The 16,920-nt window shown below is 41.6% G+C and overlaps 1 protein-coding gene and 1 long non-coding RNA gene across 2 annotated transcripts in view; both read right to left on the bottom strand.

The window, feature by feature from the left end:
• KIAA1324L (KIAA1324 like) overlaps positions 1-11,369 on the bottom strand; it is a 152,336-nt gene extending 140,967 nt beyond the window's left edge. Inside the window, 1 exon segment of the mRNA XM_006192217.3 lies at positions 10,967-11,369. Coding sequence (XP_006192279.2) covers positions 10,967-11,155 — 189 coding nt within the window. The 5' untranslated portion in view covers positions 11,156-11,369.
• A 1,428-nt stretch (positions 11,370-12,797) lies between these two features.
• The window catches only part of LOC116664997, a 74,774-nt gene continuing 70,651 nt past the window's right edge, over positions 12,798-16,920 (bottom strand). The window contains exon 6 of the long non-coding RNA XR_004321572.1: positions 12,798-12,997. This is a non-coding gene — a long non-coding RNA (uncharacterized LOC116664997). The remainder of the gene's footprint in view (positions 12,998-16,920) is intronic.

Below are 16,920 nucleotides of genomic sequence, written 5' to 3'. Positions count from 1 at the left end.
TACCAGTTACCGGCCTCTGGATTGAAGCAAACGTTCCTTTCTACCAACACTTGCCCCTCAAGTACTGGCTTTTGAACGGCAAGTAGCTGGACCTGAATTCAGTAACGTAGTCATTCAATCTATTTTCTTTGACTGAGATATGCTGGCCTCTGTGTATCCTGTAAAGCACTCCTAGAAATCTCAAAAATCTAGAAATTTTTCAAAGATCACTTTCTTTGAGGCCAGAGTTCCTTAGTGCGACTTAACCTCCCGTCTCTGTGCGTCAGTATAACTCTGTGTATGACTGCATCACAGTGCTTAACACATCTCTACTACCATCATAGACTTACCTATTACTAGTTCTCCTATGAGAGAAATACACAATCTGAACTCATTAAATGCTACAAGAACAAATAAACATATGAATGGCCACTGAAAAAGAAGTAACAGAGAATGAAGTAGGGCTGTCGTGAAATTTCAAAAACACACTCTTAGAACAAAGACTGTCAACACAAGCCGGAGAACTCCTGGTCACTTTGCAGCTGTTTCAGGATTTTTCTCAGCCAATCACGTGAAAGGCTTCATATATGGTAGGAATTTAATAAGGTACTATGTATCAAACATCAGAGGTTTTTTAAATTAAAATTTAGTCCTCTTTTATATGTTAAGGGAACCAATTCCATATACATTCTTATTATCTAAATAGTTACTTTCTCTGGGTTTTATGTTATCTCAAAGCATGTAAACAAGAAAAAAACCTAGGGAAGGATATTTTTCAGTGTTCTGTATATATGTTAGCCTTACTCTTTTAAGAGCTCCATGTGCATACGAAAAATGCTAAGTGAAAACACCCACACAGAAACCCCACAACAAGTGAAATACAAAAAGCTAAGTCACATAAAAAATACTGACCTTCAGTAGTGATTAAAGAGATGTAAATAACACCAGCGAGACAGCATTTTCCACCATCAAATTAATATTCATAAATTTAGCCAGGGTATAGTTCATACCCTTCAACCTAATATTTCTGCTGCAATTTTATCTTCAATAATCAGAAACTCAGACAATGTTTTGCTTTGTGGTTTATGATGATATTTTTATACTATAAAGAATTAAAAACAATCTAAGTGCCCCAAATTAAATCGTCTCAATTCATTCAACACAGTGCCAGGCACTGTTTGAGGTGCTAGGAACACAGGAGCTTAACAACAACAACAACAACAACAACAACAACAGAAGGAAGGAAAGAAGAAAAGAAAAAAGGGACTACCTTGTCTTTACAAGGCAATTTCTGGAACTTACAATTTACTGAGAGTGAGCTCATTAAAAACAACATAATAATTAAAATATATATTATGATAGATGCTAAAAAGTGCTATGGAGAAAAATAAAAGCATGAAAAGGGGGATAGAGAGGAGGAGGCTACAATTTTCAGTAGGTGGCCAAGGGAGGCCACTGAGAAGACACTTGAGTAAAATACCTGAAGGTTGTGAGGGGGAAAGTCAAGCAGATACCCGAGAAGAGATCTGCAGGCACAGGAAAGGACCAGTGCAGAGCCCTGAGAAAGGAGCTTACACAACATAGTCTAGAAAGAGAGGAGACCAGAGAGGCTGAAGCAGAGTGAAGAACTGGGGGGTGCGGGGGTTAATAAGAGATGATATTAGAAGCTTCATGGAGGCCAGATTATGGTGGGCCTTGTAAGCCACCATCAGAGCTTTGGTTCTGAAAGCAGCTTTGGAAGAGCCTTGACCAAAAGGTAACAGCTTTTGACTTATGATTCAAAGTGATCTCTTGACTCTGCTGCTGAGATCAAACTGGAGATTAAGATGGGAAACTAGAGCCATAATGCAGGAGAGATACAATGGTGGTGTGGCCCAGATGGGACAGACCAAAGGGTGAGAGGTTCTGACTCTGGTTATCTGGAAGCAGAGAAAAGAGTTTGTTTATAAACTGGAAGTAAGATGTGGGAAGAAAAGAAGTCAGCGGAGACTCCAAAGTCTGAGGCGTGAGCAACTGGAAGGGAGGAGTCACCATTAAAGGAAAAGAGGAAGACGATGCAGGAATAGGCCTGGGGGAACATTCGGAGTTCGGTTTTGGAAGATTTGAGGAATTTATCCAAGTGGAGACACTGAGGCTGTGCTTGTCAGGAATCCACAAGATGGTCCACGTGAGAGATGTAAACTGGAGAGCTGCCCATATGCAGATGGTACCTAAAGCCAAGAGACTGGATGTAGCACCTAGAGTATGAGGATAACAGAAAAGATAAGAGAGTTAAGGATTGAAGCGGGCAGCCTCAATGTAAAGAAGTCAGGGGGACGAGGAGGAACCAGCAAAGACTGAGAAGGATCACAGCAGAGTACGAGAAAAACCAGGAGAGCGTGGTGCACTTGAAGTCAAGTAAACATTTCAGTGGTGATGGAGGACTCAGCCAGTGTTCCAATAATGTAGGCAAAGATGAGGCATGACAGCTGGACTTAGCAAAGAAGAGGTCATTGTTGACCTAGAAAAGAGCATTCTCAGTGAAACAGTGAAGTAAACGGAGTAAATGGTTCATAAGTGAACAGGGGCAGATATTCAAGTGATGCTGTATTTTGCAATATATCACATATTAAAATATTTTAAAATATTACAAAAATATTTATAAAGAAACATTAATGTCATTGGGAAATGCTTATAATAACCAAGGAAAAGATAACAACTTCTACATAAAACACACATGCATGTTTTTAAAAAGGAAAAAGAAAATATACAGGTAGAAAATGGGCTAAAACCTTAACACTAGATATCCCTGGGTGGAAGAATTAGAGCTGACATTTCTTTTTTTATGCCCTCCTTCCTCTAAAATTTTCACAATGCACAACCTCCATGATTAGAAAAAAATACGCCTATAAAATGCTTTTGTCAATAAACAAAGTTTCCTACCCACATCCCAATCCTTTCACACTTCAATTCACCCCCTTAGAAACACCGTATTTAACTTACACAAGGATAACAACATATGGCATTGCATTAAAATTTACAAAGCATTTTCAAATGCATTAGCCTGTCCTCACGGCAAATCTAATGGGGATAAGGCAGGAGTTAAAATATCTCCATCTGCAGACACAAAAAGACTCCAAGAGGTTGATTTGCTCAAGGCCACACAAATCAGTGGCAGGGCTCAGATCTGAGTAAGTTCTTTCATTACCTTCAATACTCCTTCTACTTTAGCAAAATGAAAAATGCCATTGGAGCAAAATGCTCCAAAATGTTGGAACAACATTCCTCCCTCATAAGTAACAAACATGGAAAACACCAAGAAGGCTAACCATACCCTCTTAATATTGCCATGTTCTTCTATCCTAATGGCTATCTCAGAGAGAGGTACTTCATCATTTCCATGTATGTTCTTCTATCAGGCTATAAGCACATATACACCAGGTACTAGGCAAGATGCTGGTGATGGATAACACAAGATTCAGATATCATTTTTTTTAACCACATTAAAAAGCATTCAGTTTCATTAACATGTATTAAGTTCACACATAGCCTAAATAAACCTTTAACAACCCATGTATGATCCTCTATCAAAATACAGATTACAGGAATTCAGAAGCCTTCCGCTTCTGAAAAAATGATCTGAGAATTGTGATTTCTACAGTTTACAAAACGGAGGCTAATTATTTAGTAAACATGGATGTACATTAATCTCACAACCCCTTATGGAAGGGTTACCTATCTTCTTCTTGGTTAGCAAAGAAGATGTATTTATGTCAAACATGCCAACTTCATGACTTCTATCTATTGATTTAGTGAATGTTTACCAGGATTTTAATGATCTGCCATCTTTTTATCCTTAATAGCAAATGGCATAACTTTTTTTCATCCTTAATAGCAAATGGCACAACTATTTACAATTTGGAATGATCCTTTGTCTTACTTTAATATAAATAATGATTCCCTGAACACTTAACTAATGGTGATCTCTAGGAATGTTTTAAGTCAATGATAAACATCATCTCCATTTAGAGTTTCAATGTACGTTTTACCTACAGATACCCTCTGCATGCTGTGCTATTGCCAGCATTCTTGCCTGGGACCTGGTGTACAAAAGAGAGTTGACAAGTGCTTGCTGATGTACCTCATGGTAACGAGAGGAGCTCGTGCTCTATTTGATGTGATTATGTTAGGAGTTTCTAAGATGCCCTGCAGAAGCAGGAAGTACGCTAGGGTTACAGTTGAAGGAATTTAAGCAACAAAACAGGTCCCTGGGTTCCAGACAACTAAAACTGTATCCATCACTTTATAGCTAGGGCAGTGGGCTCCAATTGTCAGCAGGCATCATAAGCCCCTGGAACGCTGGCTGGGACAATCCCAGAGTTTCCATTCAGTAGGGTGTGTAAGGGGCCCAAGAACTTGCATTTCTAACAAACGCCTGGGTAATGCTGACAGTGCTACTCCTAGGATCACACTTTGAGAACCACTAACCAAGTGAAAACTACTTCATTAAAGTCAAGTTTTGAATAAGTAATAAACAGTACTCTGAACTGCAGAGCTGTAAACTGACTTGAGAATAAACTTCAATACATTCTGATCTTTGGGCTTATGTTTCAGTCTTGAATCTGGTACAACTTAGAGAAGGTGAGGTGTCTGTTAGGATTAAATGCATTATAAAGATCAATTCCTTTTCATAATTGAAAAAGTAGAAGCCATCCACTCTGTTATCAAGGCAGTGATTAGTGTTCCCAGAGAAGAAGACCTGTATCTGACTCATTTTCAAAACCTCTAAAATGCCTTAAACAAAAAGATATTTAATCATGGTTAGCTGAGTAACATGATGATATTCCTGCCTTCAATGAGAATGGTTTGGGGGAAGGGGAAGACTAGAGCCTCCCGTAAGCCATATGGCAACTTTGAGTGACACAGAAAATGGTGCCGTCTCTGGACATATGAATCAGAAAAGGGTCCTCCTTCCCCAGGATGGATGTAGATCTGTGCCAGGGCAGCTGGCTGGGCACACTAAGCACTGGATAGATTCCAGCTCCTTCCATGCCCCCACAGCTGGGTACAACTCACCCATCCATACAGGGTAGCCCTGTGTGTGCCAAGCATTTGTAGGACAGCATATGTATGTGCAAGAGTCAACAAAGGTCTGGGACTGGAAGCCATCTGTCTTCAGTACTTCACGAGTGGGTAAAGGGGGTTACAGAAATCCATCTAGCCATAAAGCTTCCTCTGAATGAGACATTCTATCACCAAAACCCACGACCTTCATTCAACAAACTCCTACTCATTCTTTGGGGCTTAGCTTCAACATCTTTTCCTCTGGAATCCCCTGCCACAACCAGACTAGAAAGGCTGTACACCCCCACCGCATACAGTCAGTTTCCATCACAGAACTTATGACAAATGGGATTACCTGATACGTGGCAGTGTTTTGATTCCACCCTCATGAGATTATAAGGCTCAATGTTGGCAAGGGCCATGTGTTTTGTTCCACATTTTACTGCTAGTACCTGGTACATAAGTACATAGTAAATATGCCTTTACTATTGAAACATTACAGAAAACTTCAACTAAGAAAGGCAAACAGGGATAAGAATTATCCATGGTTTCTTCCAGGGTAAGGAAAAGGCAACCAAAATTTAACTGGTGTTTTCTGATGATCAAGAATTCTTCTAAGATCCAAGGCACTTTCGGAGACTACACCCTGCAAGGAAAACGTGCCACTCTACACTACGCTCTGCTATTTCCATCCCTCGTGCTAAAATATGACACTTCAAGGATCTGTCAACTCTTAGTTTTACATTGTAAATATTGATGGTGTGAATACTTGCTCACATTTGCCTAAAACATGAGAAATGGTTTTGAGCCTAAGAACTTGAAATGGAAAATTCACCTCCACAAGCCTAACAGGCCAGATGAATTATGTTCATTGCTTGAAAACAGAGGCTGAATCCTCACTCCTTCAGCAATAGGGTGGCTTTAGAATCTCTGACACCCTCACCATAGCACATGACTTTCAGAGACTTCCTGCAGAAAGGTTAAAGGTTATTTCTTAACGGCTCCCTTCTAAGTCTGAAACAGAAGACATGACCACTTACAAGTCCCTGACTGATACAGACTTGGAAAACCCAATTTCTTATCACATCTCGGAAGGCTATATACAATAAAATTCTACTCTGTCACTACTGCCTCACCTCCCAGTAAATACCGTCTCCACCACTCCCCAGGAACCACATTGGCATCGAGCACCAGTGAGTTAACCGTCAAATTCAATCTTCACTTTTCATTCCTCATCTTTTTGTCTTGTTTTGTTTGTGGCGGGGAGGGAGTAATTAAGTTTATTATTTTTTAAACAGAGGTACTGGGGATTGAACCCAGGACCTTGTGCATGCTAAGCACATGCTCTACCACTGAGCTATACCCTCCCCACCTCAGTCCTCATACTCAAACTTCTTTGGGCAACTGACACCACAGCCAACCCCTTTCTTCTTCAAAGGCATTTCTCCCTTTCCCCATCACTCTGCACTGTTGTATTTCCCTTATACTTGCTATCACTTACTTGTTTCTTTTGTGTGCTACTCAGTCTCTCCCCCCTTTAATGCTGGTAAAACCCAAGTCCTACTCTTTTGTCCTTTGTTCTCACTGCCTGGTTGATCTCATCAAATCCAGCAGTGTCAACCATGCCCTTCACTCAAGTGATTCTTGCATCTCCACACCAGCCTGGACCATGGCCCTGAGCAACAAGGCCTGCTACCAAACTGCCTAAGGAACTCTCTCAAGGTCAGCTCTCCAGGACCAGGCTCCTTAACGCACTTTGCTCACGTTCCTCCTGGTGGAGGGCAGAGGCACCATCCTCTATCAAGGCAGAAGCTTCCACTCACTCACCGTCCACATCTGTTCCTGTCAATTCTGTCTTCTAACATCGTGCCCCCTTTTCCATCTTCACTGCTGCTCCTCAATTGCAGCTCTGCCATCCTTTACCTGGACTATGATCATTGCTACTGGTAGGTCCCGCCCTTCTAATGTGACCTCCGTATTGCTGCCAAACTAAAGCGTGTTTTCTTACTCCTGATTTTTAAATCCTTCTCTTGCTCCCATTATCTACCAAATGAAGATCAGCTTCTCGGTATGACAGAAGGTCCCTTATGATCAGGCTCCTGCCTGCCTCACAGACTCATCTCTCATCAGGCTCCTTATAGCAGGCAGCACTCCAGGTATAACCAGTTACATAGCCTAACACTGGTTTGTGCTTCTGCCATTTTCAATCTGTGCTTGATACCAGAATGTCTTTCCCCCAAACTAGCGCACACTCACATCTGACCGTTTACTGCTTGGCAAATTTCTATTTATCCTTTAAGGCTCACTCAGTTCTGCTATAGGTCTTTTTCGGATCCTCCCATTTACAGCCTCTTTCTTCTCTCCTGGCACCAAATCGCTTCACTGCAATTGTTAGTTTACGTGTCTGTCTCATCCTTACCCAATTAAAAAAATTTTTTTTAATTTGTAATTTCACATCAGCTGACACGTCGGCTGGCACAAAGTTTAAGCTCAATAACTGTGGAATAAAAACTCTTAGCAAAAAAAGTCATCATTCGATTAAAACTCAGAGACGAGCAGAATCGTATTATGTACATATTAGAGCAGTGAACTAAGAATCAAGCTATTCTGTGATTTAATTTTCCAAACTTAAATAATGCACACATAATCCACTTAGTCCTGTCCTTTTGACTCTCATGCACTCTATCTTCTAATCCCTTACTCCAACTCTGAATCATCTGTTGGCCTGTATCTTTCTTTTCCTCTGGCAGCCCCATTAAGTTCTATTATTCAATGAGCCAAAAATTCCATTCCATCCAAGTCTTGGATAAGCCTATTCTCTGAACCTCTGAAGTCTCACTATAGACCCTTCCTGAAACATCGGGACCTAGATCTACTAATCTAGCAATCATCCACTCTCACTTATTTATATAGGGTTTTTTTCTTTTAACTTATTTTCATCCCATCTCATCCTCACAATAAGGACAGGCAGGGCCCCTTTTATTACTATCATCTTACAAGTGAAAAAGAGATACCAAGAAACCCAGAGGACACTTATCCTTATTCCCCCACAAAAAACTGAAGAAAATTAATTCTGTACTTTCTCACACCCAGTCCTCTTTTTTTCTTTAAACATCATGGGTCAAAGTCACACCCTATTGTTGTCCTTCAGCTGCTGGCATGTTGGCTGCACTTTTGCTGCTGCCTCCCCTTCCTTTCTGTGCCTGTGCGTCCACCCTGCTGATGGGATCCCTGGCTGGGCATTCCCAAGTCATCATTTTTCTCCTTTTTTCGGCTCCATAATCCAAAGACTTTGACCAAGGAAGCTGAATGGCAGGAGTTTCAACCCAGAGTCCAATCCTCCAACAAGACTCTAAGTGAAACGCTACCCATCTCTCCCCAGCTGTCTTTTGGAAGGGCCTTTTTCCTGAACTCAGGCAATCATAGCAAGATTACTCCCAGGCAAGTCTGCTGTGCTTCTCGTCCTCTCCCTTGTGTCGCCTTCCTCCAAAGCCAGGCAAGGAAAATGAGAGTCCATGTAACTTAAGTTAAATGTGACTACTTTGATAAAAAATACTGATCGATGAGGATGAGACAAACTATTGGGAGTAAATGAGGCTTAGATTTACCTGCAGATTTTTTCCCTTCAACACTCTCTCCTGTTGTGAAGAGTTGGCTTTCGTCTCCAGCCTCAGACCCCTCACTCTCTCTCTCTCCCTGTCCTCTCCATGGCGTGGAGCTGTCCCTTACATGTGACACTCACCTGCTTTTCTGTTAGTAAAGAGTGGAAAGGGATAAAGGGGCAGGAGTGGGCACCGAATAGTCACTTTGTTCACAGCAGTCTGGCCCATAGCTCTGTCTCAGAGGAAGTCCCCTCCCGACCCATAAGCACAAGGCGACCCTTACCCTCAAAGCCTGAAAAACACTCAGTCCTCTCGTTTTCCCCTTAAAAACAATGTGGGAGAGAAACAATGATCGCTTCTATAAATTAGCTCAGCTGGTTAGACGGGATGCCAAGGAGCAGATTCAGCCCCTGAGAAGCCACTTGGCCCCTCCTGTGTCCCAAAGGAACCTCTGACTCCCAGGCAATCATCAGTCATCATGAAGAATATAAATGGCCCTGTGCATCATTATTTCTAAAACAACTAGCCACTGGCAGGCTCGGGAGCATCCTCCTATACATTCTATTTATTCCTATAAATTCAAACTTGAAACCTCAAGGGACTGAGTCTCCTGCAGTTTCTAAAGTCAGTACAATTAAATGAACACCACCTTCCTGAACCTTCTGCCATCTTCCTGCCTCTGGTTTCAATATTTCTGTCATAAGTTGCAGACTGTCACTCCAGTCCACCTAGGCATACATGTGGAGAACACGTGCTTATCCAAAGGGTTAGTCTGCCTACAGTGGCCAAAAGCATCACCCCTACTGGCCCTGACTTTCACCAGTTTCAAGCAGAGTCTTCATTACTAAGAATTAATTTTACAAGAATCTTAAGACTTCTTGCTTCAGGAAAAAAAAATAGGTTTTGCATAATGAGGTAGAGGGCAAGGTTTTAAGTCTGTCCTGTGGTAACTGTTCAGTCAGAAGGTACCCAATAAGCAGCCTTCTGTGGAAGCCTGGAAGACTGGACTATTCCCAGGTGATAGGAGAATACAGATTAAACAACCAATTATACTAATAAACTCTGAAATTAAACACAGCTGTTCATTGAGCTTTTGCACTAATTTCTCCAATTACAGCACTACTGTGTGCTCACACACACGCCTTTGATCTGATTCTCTTTCATTTCAGTCTATCCTGGGACTGGTCCTGTGGGAGAAGGTGAAATCCATGGATGACGGACGATGTCTAGAACACAGATATTCTATAATTCAAGACTGGGTAAAATTCACAAGTGACACAAAGGAACAAGGTCTGGTCTTTCTTCCCAGAGGGGCTATTACCTAACCTACTTTTGTTACATCAATTAAAATGACCCATCACCATGATTCCTAGCAATCTTCCTAAAAACAGTATCCACTCCTCATATCCTCCCCAATATTATCACTAAGTAGGTCAGAAATGTTGCTTCCTTTCCCTCATTGATTTTCATTAAGAGGATGCACTTCCTGGAACACTAAAAGGAAAGAGAAACACCCAATACAAGTACCAGTGACACCCCTCTGTAAATTTCTGGCACAGAAAGCCCAGTTCCCCCTAAAAGCAGGAGAAAATCTCATCACCCATAATTTATCCTTCTTGGCTGTACATCAACAATAATCTCAAACTTTAAAATACACAGTGGCAATGTTTCAGCCGGGTGATGGACATCTCCCAAAAAGAGCATATTCACTCCGTCTTTTCTAATTTCCTAAATCACCAACCCACCTCTTCCTTAAGAACACACTTCTTTTCTTCCTCATTCACATCCGTGTTTTGCCAGAAGGATGCCAAGTGACACCGCTTAGCATTGGCTTAGCAAGCCCCTAGAGCCTTATCAGGAAGCTGAGTGCAGGGGAGTAGGAAGAAGGTTTGTAGACACTGGGGAGTGGAGAAAGGGGGAGGGGAGAGGGGAGCAGGAAGTCTCCCGAGGCAGTATTTGGCTCTCTAGAAAAGCTATGAAGAGATGGGTCTCCAAATCCCACTGGCGGGGCTTCCCTGGTCACCTCCCCCCGCTGAAATCTCTCCCTTGGCCCCAGGTCCTCAAGCCGGGCACTCCAAAGAGGGCGCCGCAAAGTCCTTCAGAGCCCTCAAAACACAGGAGCTCGAAAAGCATCCCCTAAAAGACAGCAGAGTCACATACCCTCTCTCAGGTGGCTTCCCGGGGCGGCCAACTTCATCCCTGGAAACGAACGAAAAGCCCTTTCCTCCAAGGAAGGAAACAGGCAGCGGCAGAGAGCAATTAACTGGCATGACCCTCACCCCTCATCTCCTTCCTTCCCCCTCCCCCCTCAAACTCCAGGCTAAGGACCAGGTGCGACTCACCTCCAGGCAAGGAGGAAGCGGGCGACCGGAGGAGGAGGGCAGGTCCCCAGCCCAGGCCGCCTGGCAGCCGGCGAGCGCCCAGCAGCAAATCCAGGCAGGGCTCCAGGGCGCCGAGAGCCCGCGGGAGGGGGCTCCGGCCGGCCGCCCCCGGCCCCTCCCCCGCGCCGGCCCCCGGGCGAGGGGCAGCATCTCAGCCCCGCTGCGGTCAGCCCGCCGGGCCGGCAGGAAGGCAGCCTCCCCGGGTGAGGCGCGCTTCGAGTGGCTCCCGGGCCGCGAGGGCTGCGCGCTCGGCTCCCCGCTTGCTGGCCCCCTACCCGTCAGCCCGGTGACAACTCGGCTGCGCTCGCGGCCCGGGCGGCCGGCGCCGGTGCTCCCGTCACGCCGGAGGGAGGGACCGCGGGGCGCGGGCGCGGCGCGGGGGCGGGACGCGGGGCGGAGACGAGGGAGCCCGGGAGCAGGTGGCGCGGGCGGGGGCTGCGGCCCAGCAGGGCTGGTGCTGTGGGGCTGCGCGGCCGCCGGGGGCGGAAGCCTCATTACGCGGTAGACGGCGAGAAAGGTCGGGGTGGCCCCGTAGTGTGCCCCATCCCCAGTTCCCTTGGCCCACCGGGAGGGGCGCTCCGGGGGCCGGGGGTGAGGGCAGGGAGCCAGAGTAAAATCCAGGACATCAGGACGTTGTTTTCCGGCGGCGAGTCTTTAAAATCTCCCTACTTCCCGCGTCACACACAAACACACACAGATGCGCCCCAGGAGCATCCCTTCGTAAGAATCTAAGCTAGCTGGCGCCAGATTGAATTTGGGGGTGGTTAGGATTTGCGTGAAATGGCAGAGAAGAAAGGGGGTACACCTTCGTCAGTGTCAAGGATCTCAAGGGTCTTTTCGTCTAAAATTCTGTGAATGAGTGAATTATCCTGTTGTTCAAAAGGAACACCCAAATTTCTGATAATTGAGCATCTGGAGAAATCTACCTGGCAGACTCAATATAAGTTGACTTGAATTTGTTGCACTGTCTCTAATGTCCTTTAATAAACATCTCTACATGAAATATGAAAGTTCTTTTCTCTCTTCCTCTCTCTCTCCCTCCCTCTCTCTCTCTCTGCCTACCCGCCCCCGACCCCCAACTCTCTCTCTCCCTCTCTCTCTCTCTCCCTCTCTCTCTATCTCCCTCTCTCCTCTCTCTCTCTCTCTCCCTCTCTCTCTCTCCCCCCTCTCTCTCCTCGGTCTGGTGTGTATATGTGTTCTGATTATAACAGTTATGCATGTTTACTGTAAACATTTTGGAAAATATTGAAGATTGTCAGGAAGGATTTTAAAAATCACTAGGGATCCCACCGCCCGGAGATGACACTATTAATGATATTAGCATCTTGGGGAATTTTCTTCCTTGTATTTAATTGTGTGTGTACTGCAAAACTGGGATTATAATTTGTAATTTGCTTTTATTTTTCCTTAACATGAATATTTTCTCAAGTCATTAAAGTCTGTGACAGCAGAGCTTAAGTAACTCTATAAAATATATTGTTTGTATTATATATAATTTAGCATTGGATATGAAGCAGTTTCTCAAGTATTCAATATTATTAATAATTCTAGTTAGTTTCTCTATAGAAATACTCACTATTGTCCAATACAGTTTAATATGAAATAATCTAAGTGCTCCAAAATGGGGGAATGACTAAGTGAATTATGCTGTTTCACACAGTACGATTATACAGACATTGAAAATCATGTTTTTCAGAGAATACAAAATGAATTGAGGAAATGTGTTTAAATAACATTAATGTAAATCTAAATAAACAGTATATTCCCAAGTATAGCGTTTCTTGGGGGAAAGGAGGGGATTTAAGTGTGTTTTATGGAAGGAATATGTCTAGGAGAAGATAAACCTGTTGGCAGTGTTAATCTTTTAATGCTGGTGCACAAGCATTTTTTCTTTCATTTTTACAGATGTTTTCAATTTTTCCATAATTATTATATATTACTTTTATAATCATTATGGATTTCTTTCTGTCCTTTGCTGCCAATCAGTTCTACCTGAAAAAAATCATCAAAGATGTATATTAAAATGTAGGAACAAAAAGTTTCACCGATGTTATTGGTAAAAGAAAATAAATGAAACTTAAATACCTAATACTTGGGAAACAGTTAAGTAAATACTGATATTTAGTGATATATGATCCTAAGTCAAGAACTTTTAAGAAAAGCATCTGACAGAGAGATAAGCTTTTATGAAAATGCTTCCAATTAAATGAGGAAAATCATGATACAAAATTTATATACAATAGATATATTCAACATAGTAAAAGTATAATACATGTGCAGAGGATATGAACCAATTTCAGGACAGTGATTTTTCAAGAGGAAAACACAGAAGAGTGGAATTAGAAAGGACTGTAAAAGGGACTTCACTTGTACCTCTAATACTTTATTTCTGAAAGGGAAGAAGGAAAGAAGGAAGGAAACATCTGAAGTAAATATAATAAATGTAGCACTATTTTTATTGCGAGCTTGGGGTGGTAATGATTATAATCCTATTGAGTTAACACCTATTGAGCACTTAATGGACAGGCACCAGCAATGTTCCAAAAGCTTTACAAGCACTATTTCTTTTAACCCTCAAAACAACCCTATGAGGTGGGTACTCATTCTCCCCATTTTACAGATGAGCAAATAAAGGCACAAGTGTCTCAGCAAGATACTGTGTAAGGTTTAGACACAGGCAGTCTGATTCCAGGACTCACCCATTTAGGAGGTTTTTTTTTTTTACCATCTGTGTTTTTCTAGATTTTTGATATATTTAATAATTTAAATTTTTACATAGAATAGGATCTTAACTAGGCTCTAAAATCCATATTTAAAAGACTGAAAAAAATAGACCAAGTGATTAATAATGGGTATTTTCTGGATGACATGATATGGGTGGGGTGTTTTTTTTTTTCTATTTCTTTTCATTTTTCCCTATTTCCAAATGTTTTACAGAAAATATATATTAGTTTAATTTTTAAAACAAGAAAGCTGGGGCATATTAAAAAGGAATATGACACTTAAGCTATTCTTCTATCATATTCTAGGTATTACACATCAAGTTGGTCACCATAGCTTAAATAACTTGTAGGAGAAGAAGTATGAGGAATTGGGGAGGATAAATGGAAAGAATTCTAAAAGGAACAAAAGAGGTGGTTCAAAAAATGGAAAATAGGTCATATGCAGAAAGTTAAAATAGGATAACTTCATTTACTCTAAGTCCATGAAAGCCTTTGACCAGTGAGATATCTCTCCTTTGCTCTGCATGTCCTTCAGGGATCAAATAAGAAGAATGTGGGGTCAGACAAACTTGCTTTTTAAACTGAAACTCCACTACTTACTGGCTGTGTGATTTGGGGCACACTGCCTCACCTCCTTTGGCTTCAGTTGCCTCATCTGTAGATTACAGTTAAAAATACCTGACACTATCAGTTTGTTGTGCAATGAGTTAATGTACATGAGTTAATGTAACTAAAGCATCACCATGCTTATTGGTATATTTGTAGCTCTTTATAAATGTTCCGTTCTTAAATGATTTACACAATTTTCTCCATGGGAATCCAAAAACCCGCAGGAAGAGGTGGGGGGAAGGGGTTCCTCCAATGTCTTCTTAGGAGATTAGGAGTTTTCTCTGAAAGTTTTTATAATCTGTATTCATATTTTATTGATAATCAGGAAAGATATATATAATTTTTATAATGTGTAAATTATATATAATTTTATATAATGTACAATTTTATATAATTATATAATGTGAATATATATATATTGACATATATATTTTGATTACTTGTATGTCAGTCTTTAGCATGAAATGTTAGTACCTCTGTTTGCACTTGACTTTATATCTCCAAGGCACCTCACTCCCCACAGGCCAGCCACACTGGCCTTCTTGCTGTTCCTTCAAACCACCAGACATGCTTCCACCCCTAAACCTTGTTATTTGTCTGTTCCCTCTCCCCAAATGGATCTTTACTCAAATGTTACTTTCTTAGTAAGCACTGGCCACCTTTTCTAAAATCCCAATCACTCCCTGTCTCCCTTCCTTGCTTTACTTCTCTCCCTAGCACTGTCATCATTGCCTATTTTGCTTATTGTCTGTTTCTCCTCACTAAAATGGAAGCTCCATGAAAATAGAGTTTCTGTTTGCTCTTAATGATAATATTTTCAGATCTAGTACATAGGCACTCATGGAATAGGCACTCACTGAATAAGCACTCACTGAATATGTGTTGCAAGCATGAGTGCATGATGTGCATCATAAATCAGAACAATTAATGTTTTACTGTTCATATTAAATATTTCAGACACACAGCAATCAACTTAACAGTTTCTAAAAATTATCCAAAGATCAGTGTAGGGGGGAATCCCCAAATTCTCAATTTCAGAAACAAAGGATCAGTTACAGATAACAGAATCCACTTATTCCAGTTTAAGGAGAAAGGAATTTAGTACGCAGTATTGGGACCTTTCAGAATTTCTTGAAGGGCCAGTAAACAAAGCTTGGATCTATGCAGCCAGATAGAACACAGCTTGGAGTGATATCCTACCACCCACAAAACTACTGTCGTGCAAACTCCACAGCAGCCTTCCTGTACCACTCAGCATATGTGACGCTAAAGACTATACATTCAAACCTCTGTGCCTCCTAGAACCAAAGAGCCAAACGTCCCTGTTGCCATGTCAGCCAGGAGAATTAATCCACACGCCTGCAGCTACCATCTCCTGTTGCTCACTTACTCCTTCTGAGTCTTACGTGAATGCATTTCCTTGGCAAAAGTAGTTCTAACATAGAATCCAGCTACAAGACAATCCTGGAAATGTTTTAGCTGTTTCATCTCTTTGGTTCAAAAAAGCACATGAAAAGTGGGACAGTTTGCAAATAAAGTGAATCAAACTGCAATTCTGCAGCAGTCCACCCTTCTTGCTACTCAACATACATGAACACTCATAACTGAATTAAAGCGTCCATCTCTGGGTGCCATTCATTTCTCTTCTACCTCAGGGACAATCCCATCTTGATATCCTAAAATCTCAGATAAATTATAAAGTCAACTACCACTAATCCACCATATATTAAAAACCAGGCAATTACTATTTGGCAATAAAAAGGAATGAGCTATTGACATACCTTATAACTTGGATTAATCTCATAGGCATCAAGCTAAGGAAAGAAGCCAGTCTCAAAAGCATGCATACTGTATGATTCCATTTATATGACACTGTCAAAAAGACTAAACTCTCACGATAGAAATCAAATTAGTGTTTATCAGAGGTTAGGCCACATAGTAGGGAAGTGTGACTACAAAAGGATAACATAGGAGGAATTTGGGAGGGTGGTGATGAAATTGTTTTGTATGTTAATCGTAATGGTGGTCACACAAATCTATATATGCATTTAAAGTCATAGAACTGTACAGCAAAAAGTCAATTTTACTGTATGTTCATTTAAAAATTCATCATTTTTAAAAGTAGTACAACAAATACTAAAATTATCAGCCCCTAAAACTGACAGTATGTTAGGTTTTATAGACATCAAATATTTAGTAATTTTGAAAAAATAGGGAAACAAAATAAAAAATTAGTATATTATTTTATACATAGAAGAACAAGGAAGAAAATATAGGGACAATAATTTTCATTTCTGCAATTGCTTCTGAAATTACCTTTGGTATTGATAACTTTTTTCCTAAAAGTTCCCTTTGTGCTCAGGCAGCACCTCACATGGTCATGATTCTTTGGCTAGTGGGCTAATTCAAAGCTCAATTCCTGAGTGGTCTGAACCTTGGTGATCCTGGCTATCTGGGGTTGCTGCAGTCTGCCAGTAACTTTTAGCACTGGATTATTACAATGCTAGGAGGCACTCCAGAGGAATCCCTGAGCTCCATTTAGAAAATTATAGTAAACCACTACAGTTAACTTTTTTTTCCTTC

This window comes from Camelus ferus, chromosome 7 (genome assembly GCF_009834535.1).
Source record: "Camelus ferus isolate YT-003-E chromosome 7, BCGSAC_Cfer_1.0, whole genome shotgun sequence".
Lineage (NCBI taxonomy): Eukaryota > Metazoa > Chordata > Mammalia > Artiodactyla > Camelidae > Camelus > Camelus ferus.
This window is presented reverse-complemented; position numbering and strand designations above follow the sequence as displayed.